Raw genomic sequence first — 13177 nt, forward strand, 5'->3', positions numbered from 1 at the left:
AGGCTCTAGGCCATGCTAAAATCAAGTCAGTAATGTTAGTGTCGCATTTCTCTTTTTTCTGCCCATTCTCTCATTACCACATGGATAAAATACCATCCGACTGTCACGAAGTGGTACAACAATGATTGGTTCGTTCCTTATCGTATGGTGCGATCTTCAATTCTTTCAGTGTTCCCTGGAGTAACCAACGATCGAGGGAACAAAGACCGAGACCCGCTCGCTACTGACTTCCCCAATGCAATCTGCCACCTGCAGGAAGATCAGGCCACCCTAAGTCCAGATTTCTAGAAGCACACAAGGGCTTCACTGTACATCGACGATCAAGATTGGACATAAAACACAATCTTAAAATCCGGTGTACTTTAATACATGCGCTGTCGAAGGGATCCCATGGCTCGCCTATTTGAAATCCATAGGCCTGAAAAATGGGCGGCAAAGGTGCTACAACGTCATAGGGACGAATTTCTTCTTGAATAAGCCATTAGTTAATAGCAATAATTAACTTGCTTGATGCCATATTGGGTTGTTATTCCTTCAAAGGACCGCCTTGATCAGACGAACCATTTGAATGAAAGGCCGCCCTTAAATCAACAATTAATCCTCAGTTTGAACCGCATGACGTCTTTGCAAGTACTTGTAGGTTCAATGGGAATGACAGGGACACGCCCCTGCAATCTATTGTTATTGCTCGTGACAAAATAAAGCGAATCATCGGTAGGCGTTTAGAGGTAATTGTTTGTGACGCCCATTGGTCTTGGAAAGGAAACACATTTGGACGTTCAAACACTATTCCGTCTCCTTTTTCCACGTTTCTTGTACAAAACAAATCATTGAACTAATACGATCTGCTTAATGAAGGTTTCATTCTTACAGTCCTAGAGTATATGCCACTTGAGTGACTTGGAAAGTAATACTTTTTATTGGCTTTTCTCGTACAAATTTACCGAGGTCCGTATCTCTAGGGACTGGGAAGATTGCGTTCCTGACCGATTTCACGTGGACCTCAGTATTCCACTCGTTCAAAAAGCAAGGAACCTCGATAAATGTGCCAAGGCTAATGATTGTTCTTTGTCAGACACTGATTGCGCATCAGGAAAAAAAGAGACTAGTTACAAATTGTTCAAAAGCATAGCGGAAATAATCGCAATGTCAGGCTCAATTTGAAGCATAACCTCACTCTCAAGATTGGAACCAATCGAGACCATCACTTTGGTGGCACTTCACAAACACAAAAACTTCTTGGGGACTGAGTGTAAAACTGAAGTGCTCTTGAGTTTTCATGATTGCATTTGTTTCTCTATGGCACTTCTATATAAACGACGAAGAGCCCAGAGGAACATTCTCTGACACTGGTAATAAGCCTGTCTTACATTGGACATGTCAAGCACTGAAGCGAGTTCTCCGAGTCCGCAAAGAAAGGATAATTTTCAGGGATGCCATTGGGAGCCATCTTCAGCACTCTTAAGAAGCCCCTTCGGAGAGGGTTAGTGATTGAATATTTATTTTTTCATCACGCCAGTTTCAACCAGGGTGACTGCAATGATCAAAATTCCGTTCAATCTCCCAGACTTGCGGGGGCCCGAACCTGTTTGAAACGAGATGGCAACACTGCTTAACTCTACCGGGACATTTGAATCCGCTTCCCCTTCGGCCCTCTTTCGTCCTCTCGAGTTTCTAGCTTTCGCTTGGTTCGTTTGGAACTCCAAGCCATTGAAGGCCCTCTCGTCCTCATCGTCTTCATCTCGGCGCTTACTGAACATGGAAAATGGAACGGAAAATCCCCACATGTCTGGCCGTTGGGTGCCAAACTCGGACTTGCCACCTGGCGAAAGCTCTACTTTGAAAGAGCCTACAATTACCATTATGGCTGGGCAGGAGCAAGACAAAAGGATCCTCCTCGGCCATTCGAGGGAACGAACACGATTCGATATTCAACTAAAGAAATGTATGTCGTTGGGTCTCGGTCATTCTATTTCAAAACAAAAGCGCCTTGTCACGACCTCAAAAGGTATTTCATTAGGCTCCATACTTCAATGTCAATTTCTATTCTGCATTGAAAACTGCATTCTCAATGCAAATAGCTCTTTCTTTGTTTGCTCATTCAAACGAGATGACTTGTCAATATGCGCAAGAGTGAGACATGTGGATGCTATTTGGCGTTGTTTTGTCTGCACTCAAAAATATCGCACAAACTTGGCAAGTTGGCCAACAACTAAGAAAATTCAACTTTTGAGAAAAAAATATATTAAATATTTTGATATTTGGAATCAGATCAGATAAGCAGAATAGTTTGAAAAGGGTCTAAATCTAGTTCTCCAAGAGAGAAATATTAAAATACGCTTGTAAAAATTAAAAGTTCTTAGCATTTATGAGATGGAAAACTGCATTAATTCGGTCAATTCAGGGTAATAGTCACAAGCCTGTGTTTGATTTGATTCAAGTCATCGTGAAAGGGTCAATTTGGCTTTGTTGCATGCTTAAACTCGATGAATTTACAACCCAATACTGCCACATTTACCAAACAAAGCCTTCCAACACTGCAGATAAAAAATTGTTCTCGAGGATATAAGTTTCGCTACTTTTCATCCATTGCATGTTTGGCAACCCTTTTTACTTCAATTTCTTGCTCCAGCATTCGATACTCTCCCAATGGAGCACTTTAATGCGATTGGTTGCGTTCTCAACTCAAATACAGGTACTACAATATATCTGCCATTCCGCTTGTCTTCTATTCCATGCCGACCATGAAGACTTAGTACAAACCGTACATACCCTCACTTTACGGGAATACGAAAACGGTGAGCTAGTCAGGCCTGTGCGTATGTTCCACTGATAACTACATAATGCATGAACACTCTTCGGGGTTTGTATTCCTGAAATTGTATCATGCCATGGAAGGAATCATTTCTTTTCCAATGTTGTCGACAATAGAGTAGCCTTGAAAGCCAAGTTTCATGTTCACAGGTTCAATCTGTATCTCATGTAAATTTTTCATCCACCCAATAGAAGGGCTCCTCAAACCTACCACTTTCCAATAAGTTGTTCCATGATAGATGAACATGCACCTCTTCCGACAACGACCTCAATGACCTCACATCTCAGTCTCTCTCCCCCTCCCCCTCCCCCTTGGACAAGAGGCAAGAGCATCTTGTAGTCAATATTGAATAAATCATGAAGCTCTTGGGAATCGAGGCTGGGATCAGGCCTTTTTATTCCTATCATTTTCCTTGACTTTTTGACTTTTCTGTCTGGCAAGAACTTTCTGAATGTCACAAGATAAAGTACCCAGTTCACACCATTCATGTTTGCGGAGTCAAGTTAATGTTTTCACTGTTCTATCAATCACCATTTGGCATTACTCATGACTGAATGAATATGGAAAAAATTGGGAGCAGTTGTTGCGGAGCATTGTAACCACATTTGTCGAGTCATGATAGAGCGGGAGCTTAAGTTCTCGGGAAATTAGACCCATTTACAGTCAAGTCCCACCAATCTCCACCCCCCATTAAAAGACACACTATCGAGTTTCTGTAGCAATTTTGTAATAATGGTACCAGTTTCAATATGCAAGGCTTGGAACTAAAGGCAAAACTGTTCCATTTCAAAAGGAGTGCGTCTTTGAAGATTGAGACGCTTTTTCCAAGCTTTCATAAACAGGCAGGGCGTCGACCAAAACTTGAACCAAGGGCTGGCTATCAATGGCTAAACAATGAATTTTTGCTTGTGCTTTGGATGGTTTTTGATGGTTCTGTAGATTAAAATGAACCTGTTATAACGAGTACTTAAAACATCATTTTACGTATTGACTTCTCAAACTCTGGCTTGCTCGAGTTTTACGCAATAAAGAGTGTTAACTTCCCCGCACTCCTAGCCATCTGATGGGTGTCCCAATGAAAAGATACTCCAGCTCCGTTAACGTTCCATTGATTAATCATAATCTCTGGCCATTTCATGTAGTCTAATCCTGATCTCGGATTTTTTTGCAAAATTAGTTTTAGTTGGGCAGGCTGACCGGCGAATGTAACCTAGCATCACACAATCTCATTGAGAGGTTCAAGTAGGATTTGCTACTTATTGAGCAAACCTCGAGCGCAACTTCTCTGTTACTTGAGCCGAGCAGAGAGACCTTTAACTAGAGGAGTGGACATCAGCGGAGCTAGGCAGATTTTTTTTTGTTACAGCGCTTTGACCGAGTCATAAATGGAAACAGGCAGTAAGGTACTGGCATTTGAGACCAAACTGCACATCTTTTGTTATATTCATAATTACCTATTCTTAAAATTGTAGACTTTTTATTGCATCAATCAGAAACTTTCTATATTTTCATTTAAAGTAAGATAACTCAACATTTTGTCATAAAAACACGACGTTTTTTTGTTTTGAATCGCTTTTCTATAATGTATGGTAGGATCCCTTGTGATCACAAAGTGGCCTAGCTTCGCCAATTGCCATGTCCAATCCTCCTGTTAAAGGTTTCCTTGAGCCAAGTTAGGAGAGCATTCCAAATTCATTTAAAAAGGGTCACTATTACCTGAAAGTATCTGAAAGTAGAATAGCAACACAACAGATGAATCCAACAAAAGCAAAGATCAAGCGTTTCTGTTAGTTTGCGGAAAGTTAAGGGAACAGACTGCATCTATACTCATGCCAATGGGCAATGTTTCGTCCTGTGTCAGATTTGTTCTTTGTCTGTGGATGCTGCTAACATTTAAAAGTCTTGCAAGGAACAGTTGGGGCAAAGAATCAGCCTGGGGTCCTCTCTTTCACTAGGAAACTGCACTAACCGCATCTTCTATCTAAAAACGTGAACTTGCGAGAAGTATGGCTCATTAGATATTTTGTACATGATTGTAATTGCAATAAGTTCCACTCTGTGATGATTGGGGGCACATTCTTGGTTCAAGGATTGCCATTCGAGGCTCGAACCAACGCAAGAACCCGAAAATTTTGGCCACCTCTACCCAAGATGGTTTCATTCATCCTTACGGATGTCAAACGTATGGGAAGGAAGTCCGCAAAAAATGTCGTGAAGTCATTCCTAAAATATTTTTGTTTTTCAACACATAAAAATATTTAAATTTAAGCGTAGAAGCCTAAAATCATATCTCATGGCATGCAAAATCCCAAGCTGGTTTAATGTCACTTTGACACATTATCATGATCGTACAATCAAGGTATTAGAGAAATTGTGAGACCACGTCTAGATAAACTTTATCAAAGGCCTTGGCAAAATCAAGATATGCAACATCAACAACTGACTCGTGTCTCTCTGGTTCCTCGATGACCTGCTCTATATGCTCAGTCAGTTGGGTAACCGTGATAAAATGTGCTCGAAACCCGTGTTGGTTGGATGCTATGACTTCTTGGATAACAAGGAATTCTATAAGTTTGAACTTCATTTCATGATCTTCTCTAACGCCTTCGCAATATTCGAAGTGAGAGAAATGGGCCTATAGCTACTGGGGAGCGACTTACTCGTATCTTCCCCTTTAAAAATGGACCAACGTGAGCTAACTTTAAGGAAGATGGAAACTTGCCCTGATCCAAGATGGAACGCATCAAGAACGAGAAAATAGGAGCAAGAACCTGTGAGCATCCAATCAGACACTGAGATGTCAAACCATTGGGACCAGGAGAATTTGAATACCTCCAGTCCCTGATGGCCTCTAAAGCATCTTCATCTGTGACTACAAGATCATATTGCAACTCAATTTGACTAGGCTCACCGGTCTCAACAGAGACGTCGTTAGAGCTGTCGTTTCTATGCTCAGTGGGGTTGAAAACACACTAGAGGTCTGATCTCCAAGCATATTACACATAACCTCTACTATAGATTTGTAGACACTGGATGTAGGACGACCAAAACCGCTCGGTTGACTAAACAGTACATAACTGGTTTGCGATCAATCCATTGTATTGTTTAGCCAACCAAGTGGTCGGCCGTCCGACATCCAGTGTCTACAAATTTATGCCTCTAGACCATGACCAGTATAAATGGGAAACAGAATTATGGTCTCTGCACCATGAAGCTTTGTGTTCAGTGCCCTTAAACTGTTGTGAACTTTGATGCCAGCTCCGTCTTCACAGATGAATCACGTGAAATAGGTCCATCCTTGAAGCAGTCTTGATGGAGGCCTTTTTGCTGTATGAGCCAGCCAATATCTCAGAGGAGATTGTGCAGTCCTGGTAAGATTTGTCCTGCGGCAAAATTTACGAATTACGATAGGTATTGCGTCAAAATTTTGAATACAGACTGGTGAGACATATTTGCTTCAACCTTGTTTTGAATAGTGTTCAAAATTAGTGATGACGCGGGGCAAATGCCAATGACACTGATTGCAGCCGGGCCATGCTATTGCCTCCAGATAATTGGACTATGTAGCAACAAGGCCTCCATTAAGACAGTCTCAATAATGTAATGATCCTCGTGATTCATTTTTTTTTTTTATATTTCTTTTGTTTTTTCTTTACTGCTCTTTATTTGGTATAAAAAACCTCTTTGTTTTTCAGTACTCGACATTCAAAAGGAATGGTCACAAGAATCATTTCAAAGATATCCCACAGACATCTTTATCTATCCTTCTTCCCAAACTGGTTCATGAGCTCCATGGGCAAGGGGAAAATGATGGTCGAGTTCTTCTCACCCGAGATTGGCGTTAAGGTTTGCAAGTATCTCAATTGAAGGGCGGCTGGTGACTCGGACATTTGTGAGGCTGGGGCCTACATCTAAGTTCACAAAAGTATCCCGACATTGAGGCTGGCCTTACTTGACAGGGGACACTTTTCCTCAGGAGAAGGTGTAGTCCCAAATTAATAAGTTTCTTCAGTGTTCGCCCGGCGTCATTCCTAATTACGAAGACCATCGTGAAAACTATTGAATCGAAGTTGAATTGAAAAGGTTTCACCCACTATTGTACAAAATTTCAATCTGATACCTTGCGCAATTGTGTAATTAAAAAGCATTTTTCTCCGTTCCTATATTTACGTACTGTTCTTAGTGTACATTGGCAATGGCTTCGCCATCGACCTCAAAGGGGCCTAGGGCCAACCGGGTGTTTCACCTTTCTCCTAAGGCAGAGAGGCAATTCGAAATAAAGTACATATCATTTGCTTTACTTACATTTATATTGAGTTATGCTTTTGAATGTATTGTTGGCTAATGGAATAGGGCATGTATTTGGCTACATGGTCATATTTAGATGACGGACAAGTCGTGAATTAGCGCCCAAGTACGTTTCATTTAAATAGGGAAGCTCCATGAAGTCTTTTAAAGTGTCACATTTCTCATTGTTAGTGACGTTAACAATTTTCAGGACAAGATGATTACGACCAATAGTAACAACTGGAAGAAGCGCTTTGCGGGATTTTATTTCGATCTTTAAAAAGCAATATTAAAGATAAAACTATTTCCAAGAGTTTTTGATGCTTAAATTTATAAGTCGTGGGGATTTGGACCCCAAATATGGGGTTCAACTACTATCGGGAGTTACTGATTTTGCTAATCAAAAAGAATAGGGAATATAAACAAATTCCATCTACCAAGAAAACAAACAGACGACGTTATTGGAAGGATAAGATGTAAAGACAAGGAACAATCTGCATCATGCTTGGTAATTCCTCGACAACATACGACAGCAAAACCCAAAATTAGTGCGCCAATCTGTACATTTTACTGCTTATCTTTTAATTCACATGCGTAATTGATGATCTCCGGAAAAACTTGTGTATTTTCAATAACCGGGACTAGTTTGTACGTCATGTCAAACCAAGGGGAGGGGATACCCATGTCAGATTGTTAAACAACCTTTTGATGACATCATGCCATGCACATAAGAAGGTCCTTGGTTCATTTTAATATCCTGAGCCCAGTTTTTTAAAGCCAAGGAGTGAATCTTAGATCGAGAAAAGATCGAGTTTATGTAGTATAGTGCGATCTCTACTCGATCTATGGTTCACTCCTTGGCTTTAAAAATGTATGTAATTCAAGTGGCCTAATGAGCAACTCTATTTGTGCACGAGGCTGCCTAAAAATGACCAAGAAAGTGCGCTCGGACGGGCAGGGTGTGAAAAGCATACTTTGAGCGGGGATAAAAATTGCCATTGCTTTACATGTCATACAATAAGTATGAAACATTTGCTTCTCTAGAGCAATGAAGAGTGTTTTACGGAAAACTACTTTCGTATCAGTCGTCAATCCGTGACATCCATCCAATCTATTTAGGTTTGAAAATAGCTCGCCGAAAACAATCCTCCTTTCACTCGTAAATGTTTAAGTACGTCATGATTGAAATGGTCTGATTCTTCATTTCCAACGCTGTTTATTCATTACATGAATGTTTACAACCCTCATGACGTCACCCTTGTGCGATCATTAAAAAAGAATGCAAAGGGTTAACAGCTTCGTGGCTCTCGCAATCGGCGTCTATTTCCATTTTGCATAAGCGCAATCAATCCGGAACACTTGACTTTTAGCTTACTCCCTTCGCCGTCTATTGATGAGGACGTCTACATAGATACTCTTTTTGAGAGTGAGAAATGACGTCACACTGACGTACTTGACTTATTTGTACCTCTAAGGTGCTTCAGTAAACAAGAATTCTAGTTTTGAATTGAATTTACAAATCAGATGGGAACCATATGGTTTTGGAAAATTATCTCTCCTCAAGGATCTCCCTTGCAGATAAAACCTTGAAAGCGTTATGAAACTAACCAATTCAATTACATGTTATGAAACCAGTTGTTCCACTGGTTTGAACTTTAGAGTGGAATGGATTGGGAAATGTGGAAGCCATGGGAAAAAAAATTAATGTAGTGAACTTGGTTTGGATCAAAGAAATCGCTTTTAAATGCAAAGTTTTTGGTTCAAAGTGGAACAATCAAATTGTTTGTTTTTTCTCAGAGAACAGGTGCTTGAATAGGTTGACAAAAGAGTGTTCAGATGGCGCAAAAAATCGCTATTTGTTACAATCTCAATGTCACAGTCTTGTAATAATGGTCCAATTGAAAGCATTCATCCCGCAGTGTGGAATGCAGGGTGAGTTTAAATGCACAAAAAATGAACCCAGCATAGCCATTGTAATGCACTATGAAGGATCCATTTTCATGCACCTGCGTTGTCTGGGTCACTTTGCAATATCACAAAAGGACCCCCCCAAAAAGTATTTTGAAGCCTATCGATAAGCGAGTGAATCTACATTTTAGATTTGGAATTTGCATAATTGCGAAAATTGCCGAGGGCAAGAAATTGGTCTTACTTTCCAAATGGATCTCCCAAGGCGTACATCTCAGTGTTTCGTTGAAGGTTGGATTTCTACCCAAGCGTCGCTTTTTCTTCAGAACTTGACGATGAGTAAACAAAACTTGAGAGGCCCTTCTTCGTCTGATAGAGTTGAACTTGGACGTGCATAGCTCTGCTGTTGAAACTGTGACAAAGACCACCACCGAACTGGGGCCAAGGCCCTTCACAACTGAGTGGAGTCAACCACATTTTTCCTCTCTCAATCCACAGATCTGGTGGCGTTCTGGAGATCTCTGTGTAATCCTGGAGCCTTGGATATTTTCGGTGCTCTCGAACCTGCTGATCCTCATTTTATTGGTATCATTCTTGTTGTTGTTGTTGTTGTTACTGTTATTACTTCTCTTACGATTGTTTTGAGCTCTCTTTGGTTGAAGAGGCTGTGATGGTTGTGGTACATTTATCTGTCTTTCACGTCGCGGTATCCGCAATTTGGAACTTGAGTAACACTCAGGAAATGAAAGATTCCTTCTTGGCTGACGAGACTATTGAGACTTGGGTTTGAAACACACATGGCCAAGACGGTTTGCATTTGAAGGCGTAGTGGACATGAAGGCCGGTCTTTTTTGGTCTTCATCGTTGATCTGGCACTGACATTTGCCGGGAAATCGATCGTCAATTTGATCCAGGATTTAGATAGAATTCTTAAAAAAGGGGGGAACAGTGCGGTTCCTCTGTTTGGCACCAACTGTCTTCTGTGAAGAAGCTTCCATAAAATTTCCGTTCCATCTCCGATCGCACAATTTAGCATCTCATGACTCTCGTTGCTCCAGGAACCGGGAGATTTGATCCATAGTCGTGCACTATCTTAAGCTTAAGGAAAGTCAGCTGAGTGTTCCAGAGATCTTCAGTGGTCCACCATTCATTCGGTATGACCGGGTCTGACGAGTCGGGGGCAACACTGAATGGACCACTAGAAAATCGTGCTCGCACAGCATGGAATCTTGGCTTTAATTTTTCATATTGATACCGTTATCGTAGGAATAGAAAGGCTAGAAAGGTACAAGAGGTACCCAGGAAACCTGACGACGTTGCAAGGCTCTCTAGGTTATAATTTAGAACAATAAGAACATGAAGGTAGGCTTAGTTTATGAAATGAATACATCAACCAATCAAAGAGAGTGCTTGCTCAGTCCTGGACATGAACTCTTCAATGGGAGTCTATGACAAATTGGCTCCTTTGACAATCGCCAGATATCACGGAAAATCAAAGGATTGGCTGTTTTCAAAATAGCTCTTTTTCAAGCACTTTTGAATACGAGGTGCCAAGAAGTGGAGCAAAGCCACTTCGAGATAAGGATATCTTTGAAACAATGCTATTGTTTTCCTCCACGAAGAACCAATGCTCCACGGCCGTACAAAGAGTTGTCAGCAGCACAAAGAGAGAGAAATTGTTCTCCTCCAGGAAATTCATAGAGCTCCATGGAGAGGCACACTGTTGTTGGTGGCATACTTGTGTGTGAAGGATAACTATCCTCTTGAGGTTTCCAATATCGGTTAATTGATCTTTTTGTAGAGTGAAAACATATTTTCCCTCCGTTGGCCGTCAATCATTTTCACTTTGCGTCCCTTTGCACCGAATGGAACACCTTCCTTCACCTTCGAAAATCCAACTAAAAGTAATTTCTCGCTTCTTGATAGAATTCCAAGAGAGGAGACAGTCGAGGATTTAAAGCTCAGCTGGATCGAGCTCGGAGCAAGAGGCAAAAAAGGTAACAACTGTCCAAGAAGCAAAAGCATGATGGCCTCCTGGGCCCGCGATAACCGGATGCACCGTGACTTGACTTTGTTTGGTTTTCGGTACAGTGACTTCTCTGTTGGAACAAAGACACCTTTGTTCAACTTTGCAAGTTCCAAGCCAATCACGATCGACTATACGTCTACAAGACCCAAGCGAAGGTAATAGTTAAGGAAATCTCACCAAAGAAACACCCACAAACAAACAGCTTCCACAAATCCCCCCACCATTGATTTCAATTCAATCTGGCACATTGCCCTTAATGGAGGTAATCAGATTAACCGATCTTGAGTGCTTTGAAGCTTCCTGTGAGAAGGACCACTACGGTTACGAAAATTGAAGGATTACAACGGTCATGATAATACAGATTTAGGGATATAGACGTACAGTTTAGTTTGCAAAATATATATATGAGGGGCATGGTGTCCACCATCTACGAATGATGTGGAACAAAGCGTTTGTAACTCCATTTTCCGTCACAGAGGGCGCTCCTGATCCCACGTGCTCCGTGGGAAAAAATAGACGAGCCCTCTTGTGAGGAAACGGAAAACTTTCCTCACAACAATAATAAACCCGGTCGTTGATCAATGACTTCAAAAATCACCAATTATTTACTATTCAGTATTGATACACGTCAATGCCGTTGGAAGAAAGTGAAGACAAAGAGAATTTTGAATAAAAAGCTTACTTGTCCAACCACATGGCGTATACATCGTAATCACATTTAGGTCGAAAGTCCCGGCGAGAAATCGAACCCATTATCACTCACTGATTTCTATCGTTCGAGAGCCACTGCTTTTATTTTAGACAAATTGGATGAAAAATTCGACTTGTGGGAGGGGCAAATCGAAGGGTGATTTGAGAGAGATATCTTGTTATGGATTGAATTATTGAAAGTTGAAACCTGACACCAAGATAAGAAAACAGGTTATGGAGTCGAATCGTTATCGCAACACCTTCACCGTTCTCCCCTCTGACTTTTGTCCAGAATTGTTCCGACAAAATTTCGAGATTTGTAAGCTTTAGAAAGGGGTGGGAAATTCAAATACCGACAAATGCTCCATGTACCTTCAATTAATGGAAAATTGCCTGAAGTTGCAATGTGGCACAAAGTTGACCCTATCCAAAAATGGAAGAGGAACTTAACTTATTGCACTCTACCTTAATGGCCATTCCACTTTTTGCAACATACATCGCATCAGGTGTTTAGATCTGAGTTTGATAATCCGACATTAGCGATTCACGTACCTGGCCTCCTCCTGTTTCCTGCGGGCTTCTTGGTCTCGGATCTCTTCCTCCTCATCAGCGGCAGCCATGACCTCATTGAATCGGGCCCGCCGAGCTTCAAACTGGACACGCCTCCTGAGACGCCTCTCGCGGAGGTTGTCTTTTTTCTTGCCGGGCCCAAGGAGAGGTACCCGTGAGGGTGAGTCATAAGGCGTTCCTTGATTACTCTCATCCGCATCGCCATCGGAGCCAATGGCCAATATCACAGCTCGACCTGGACCTGACCTCATTTCGGGTGGGCGGGGCTGGAGCTTCATTTCGGGTGGTTTCAGGTGATGCTTGTCCGAGCGCACATGCAAGGAGGTGTCCTTCAAGGAGGTCGAGAGCGATCGCTTGTTGGCCACATGGTTCGAGTTTTGGTTCTTATGCTTCGAACTGAGATCATTGGGAGAGGCCACGGAGGCTGAGCGTGAGAAGAATCTGTTCACACGGTTCACGTGAGGATGGGTTACCTTTTTGCCAACCGAACTTAAATGTGAACCCTTCTGAAGATATTTTGATAGTTCATAATGAATTTTTTTGGACATCAAACGAATTTGTTTTAAAGTTTCTGTCAATTGGGAGAAGAAACATGTATGTTTTTTGCACTAGATTTCATTGTTCTTTTCGTAATGCTCCTCAATAGATCCTTACCAGAGGCCAGTTTTTTAAACGCTCATACCTCAAAGTTAAGTCTTGGACGTTACCCAGAATGAGCATTCGCTCACCACGTTGATAAGTATAGTTTCATACCGGTTGACGTCCAAGTCCCTAACTCCGAGGTACGGGCTTTAAAAGATAGGCCTCAGGTCTAATAAAGACGCGCATGAAAGAAATGAGAACGACCAGTTGAAGCTGAGTAAATTAGGGATAATATT

General features: G+C 41.6%; 1 protein-coding gene across 13 annotated transcripts in view; it reads right to left on the reverse strand.

Annotated features, from left to right (window-relative positions):
• LOC131883214 (potassium voltage-gated channel subfamily KQT member 1-like) overlaps nt 1–12820 on the reverse strand; it is a 53590-nt gene extending 40770 nt beyond the window's left edge. For 11 of the 13 annotated variants that reach the window (XR_009373596.1, XM_059230614.1, XM_059230613.1 and 8 more), the window contains exon 1: nt 12282–12820. Coding sequence is in view for 12 of the 13 variants with exons in the window: in XM_059230614.1 (XP_059086597.1) it covers nt 12282–12577 (296 nt within the window). In the remaining variant the exon portion in view is untranslated. Of the gene's footprint in view, nt 1–9254; nt 10010–11721; nt 11969–12281 lie in introns of those variants that run through there. The other 2 variants (XM_059230616.1, XM_059230621.1) reach the window with 2 other exon arrangements.
• Between the last annotated feature and the right edge of the window lie 357 nt (nt 12821–13177).

Source organism: Tigriopus californicus, chromosome 7 (assembly GCF_007210705.1).
Source record: "Tigriopus californicus strain San Diego chromosome 7, Tcal_SD_v2.1, whole genome shotgun sequence".
Classification (NCBI taxonomy): Eukaryota; Metazoa; Arthropoda; class Copepoda; order Harpacticoida; family Harpacticidae; genus Tigriopus; species Tigriopus californicus.